Source organism: Pavona decussata, unplaced genomic scaffold (assembly GCF_977016875.1).
Source record: "Pavona decussata unplaced genomic scaffold, jaPavDecu1.1 SCAFFOLD_139, whole genome shotgun sequence".
NCBI classification, from domain to species: Eukaryota; Metazoa; Cnidaria; class Anthozoa; order Scleractinia; family Agariciidae; genus Pavona; species Pavona decussata.
In genome coordinates, this window is record NW_028145552.1 from 276,606 (window position 1) to 280,633 (window position 4,028).

Below are 4,028 nucleotides of genomic sequence, written 5' to 3' on the forward strand. Positions count from 1 at the left end.
TTAGTAATTCTTACGTGTATGGGTTAGTTTTCTTACGTTTGGGGGGTTAGTAATTCTTACGTTTTGGGGGTTAGTTTTCTTACGTTTTGGGGTTAAGGATTCTTACGTTTGGGGGTTAGTGTTCTTACTTTTGGGGGCTAAGGATTATTACGTTTGGGGGTTAGTTTTGTTACGTTTGAGGGTTAGTAAATCATACGTTTGGGAGTTAGTAATTATTACGTTTGGGGGCTAGTTTTCTTACCTTTGGGGATTAAGGATTCTTTCGTTAGGGGGTAAGGGATTGTTAAGTTTGGGGGTTTGTCCTCTTACGTTTAAGGGTTAGTAGTCATATAGCACACCTTAGGGCGCGACTTTACCGCGCACCCAAAAGGTGTGCTCCCAACCCCAACAAAACCCAACCTAAAAAATCCACCCAAACCCAAACCCAACAAACATAATTCAGTTAAAAGTGTAAAAAATATATAAAAAAAGTAACCTTGGCGCACAAGCTTTTGCGCATGCGCGAAAAATGACAAAAAAAGTAACCTTGGCGCATACGCATAGCACGCCTTTTGGCGTGAGTCTGTGTGGAAATTTTAATAGCCGTAGGGGAAAGTCTCAATTCCTGATTCAGTCTTTGCGACCACCCTTTTATCGTAACACATTGTAAAGTCTTTTTCCTGGTACCTGTTTTTTACCTCCTTTGTCTTACTATCTCGGGTTATCATTTGTTCGTTGACTGTTGTTATTCGTTTTTTCTGACCTTCGATTATTTGTCTCATTGTTTGTTGATTAATATATTGACTGTTTTCGTAATTGAGTGTAAAACCTTTTACTTTACATACTGTTTTTCCATTACTTGTACAATAACTGTAAGACTTTGGCCCTGTTCCACACCATTTTTCAATGTAATGTCCACCAAGCTCATCGGTAAGATCACCTAGGTTATCGCCTGTTATGATTGTTGGACCATTTTCTTTTTCAATATACCAACAACTATCAGTATCAAAACCGAGAACATTGTCCCCCAACTTGTCCAACACTGAATAAAGCATCATTCTTGCATGACTGGTTGTGAAAGCCGCAATGAATATGTTTGCATTATTACTGTTATCGACAAAATGGTCTTTCAGGTTGTAGTTCATTTCAACCATTTCTTCATTGATAAAATGAATGTTCAGATCCTCAATCTTTTCATCTAGAAAAATTTTGTAAAACTCGTGTGGCTCAACAACATATACAGATTTTTTCATGTTGTTTCTTTGCCCAAACGTTCCCCATAAACTATTCAAACACAGTTTGGAGATTGCCCTCATCCCGGGGTTGAATTTTATTTCACCAAGCTCTATCCCTAATTTTGACTTTACAACTTTTCGATACTCATCGACTGATTTGTATGTGCAACCTTTTCCTGTTTTAAGCTCGCTACTTTCCATTTTTATCTTCATAAATTTTTTGACATATCCCTTAAAAAGTTCATTTGATCGGTTTTTAAAATTCCACACCTCAAATATTTTTTGAATCTCATATCCCTTTTCAACAGCAACATTCAATTCGTTTGTACACCAAGTACCAACAAACATTCGTTCTTCGTCCGAATGCGAACATTTTTCCTGTGATTTTAAAACAGCACATTTTTTACAGAGTGGAAATAACAGCTTTTCTGCATTTCCACATGTCATTTTGAGAGGTAAAACAGGGTGATAAAGACCACGCGGAGGTAGCACTTTACATTTTACAAAACCAAACCAATTTAAATCGTACTCATCCGGCAAAAAAATCTTTTCCGGATGGCCAACAGGATAATCCTTGTAGAATTGCACTGTTGGGTAGAGACTGACAAAGTCAACGTATTTTCCTTTTTCACCTTCTTTGAAATCGTATGTCAGTTTTGTTACATTTGTTCGACCTCCAAAAAACGCATCCCTTGGATTTAGAGGTTCAATACATTCTCGATCCCAACCCTTGAAAAATTTCAAAAACTCCTTGTTTTCTTTTAACCCGCATTCGTATTCTTCAACAAGATTCCACCCACAGTCTATTATCCTTTCATTCTTTTCTTTTGTTCTATTCCTGAGAGTCAACATATCCATCTGATTTTTTGTGTTGATTGTATCGCTTGAAAAGCATTTTTCACAACCGTGCCAAAAGCATCCTTGAAATTCATAGACAGTTTTTGTTTCTTTGCAGAATCCATCAACTTTTCCAATGTCTGTTAAATTTTTTTCACCACCATTGAGAGCATGTTTAATATTTACCCCGTCTCTCTCAGATATCCAGTCTAACCAAGCTATACTTATTTTACTAAATTTTTCTCCTCTTGCGGAATCTTTTACAACACCAATTTGGTTGTGTGGCATATAGTTGCAACGGTAAACAGTCATACAAACTGATGCAATTGTTGTGTATAAAAGAGGATCAATGTTTTCCAACTCAATAAAATCATTCCTAAATTTTAACATACTTCTCCTCAAAATGTCAACATCACTTCTGCAGTACTCTCTCAATTCCTTTTTGAAGTCAAAGACATAGTTTTCATCAACTCGCGCTTGGTGCCATTCAACAAAAGCTTTTCTACCATACGCGCTCATTCTATCAAAACCAAAATGTTTCTTACTAGGGATCGGTCCAACATAGTTTTGGTTGCATTTCTTATTGAAATAATGAGGAAAATACCCCTTTTTCAACTCTGTTAAACCAAACGTTTTTGGAAACGATGCTAAAGGAGCAGCCACAAAGTTTAATGAATCGATAAACCTTCGCCCCGAAACCTCCATGCTCATTATCTTTGTTCCGTTATAAATACAATACGGTTTCATCCCATTTTCAATACACCAATTCCTGATAAACTGAGCGTCGTAACCTTTTGCATTGTGAGCAATGAAAGTGAAACCTTCATTATCTTTTTCGAAAACAAATTTACAAAATTCATCAATCGTTTCAAACGTGTTTTTATTACCATGAAAATCTTCACAGTCAACCCAATTGACGACATGGACACCGGTTTCTTGATTTGTTTCAAAATCATAAAAAATGTATTTATCGGTTCTCGTTTTACAAGAATAACACTTTTTTTCCTCAACACACCCAACACAGTTTCCTCCTTTGGAATTTTTTTTCGCCATAAAGCATCTATGTTCGTTCATATCACAGTACTGTCTGCAATTACTGCATTTACTGTGTCCGCATATGTGTTTTTCAAGCCCGTCTGTCACAATTCGCCCACATTTGAGGCATTTGCAAACTTTTTCACAAACAATATCCGATTTTGATCCATCCTTGACACTTCTTTCGCGTTTATGCTCCTCAAAACAATTTTTACCAAAGAAACACCTATTACAATCGTTACATTCGATCACTTTTCCGCTGCATTTATTTCCATTTGCAAAGTACTTGAAACACGCAATGCATTTTGCAGGGCACTTGTGACAATCACGTTTTTTGTACGGTTTTTTGCACGTGTGACAATAATAAGATTTACACAAAAACCCTGTCATACTCGTTATTACATCAAAATGATTACCGTTTTTGTAGAGGTAAATCATTTGAGAATTATGTTCATTTTCGGTTGAAAACGTTAACTCGTTAAAATATTCAGCATCAACAACATTGATTTGAATTTTGAGATGATTTGCAAATTTTTTAATGTCCTCTAAAGTTGATCCAAACTCATTGATTTCAACTCCCGCTTCTTCATGAAGTTTTTCAGCCATATCCTTTTGCAATTTTCGTGATCTGTTGAATCCGTATTTTAATTGTGTTTGTGTCCATTTTGTTTTGTTAATGTTTGCAACAGCTGTTACAATAGCGCGAGCAAGACAAATGGAATCGTCATTTTTTATTGTAATGACGCTTTTCTTCCTTTTCAGATTTGAATTTGTAACGATTAACCTACCAGCACCTCGAGGAATCTTTGTTGATTGAATTTCAAACTTTACCTCAGACAAAGGTACCTGTTTGTATTCAACGAATCCTGAAAGTTTATTTGTTATTTCAGAATCGAGTTTTCCTTTGATTGTGATTAATTTTGAACTGATAGGTTTATTCCA

At 35.9% G+C, this 4,028-nt stretch overlaps 1 protein-coding gene across 1 annotated transcript; it reads right to left on the minus strand.

The window, feature by feature from the left end:
* Positions 1-575: 575 nt before the first annotated feature.
* LOC146467053 (uncharacterized) lies at positions 576-3,692 on the minus strand. Its single transcript, XM_085126381.1, has one exon. It carries the CDS (start codon positions 3,690-3,692, stop codon positions 576-578), a length of 3,117 nt encoding a protein of 1,038 aa, XP_084982507.1.
* Between the last annotated feature and the right edge of the window lie 336 nt (positions 3,693-4,028).

Bases quoted from the DNA above. Each gene is read 5' to 3' on its own strand.
- LOC146467053 (XM_085126381.1), bottom strand. From the start codon at position 3,692: ATGGCTGAAAAACTTCATGAAGAAGCGGGAGTTGAAATCAATGAGTTT.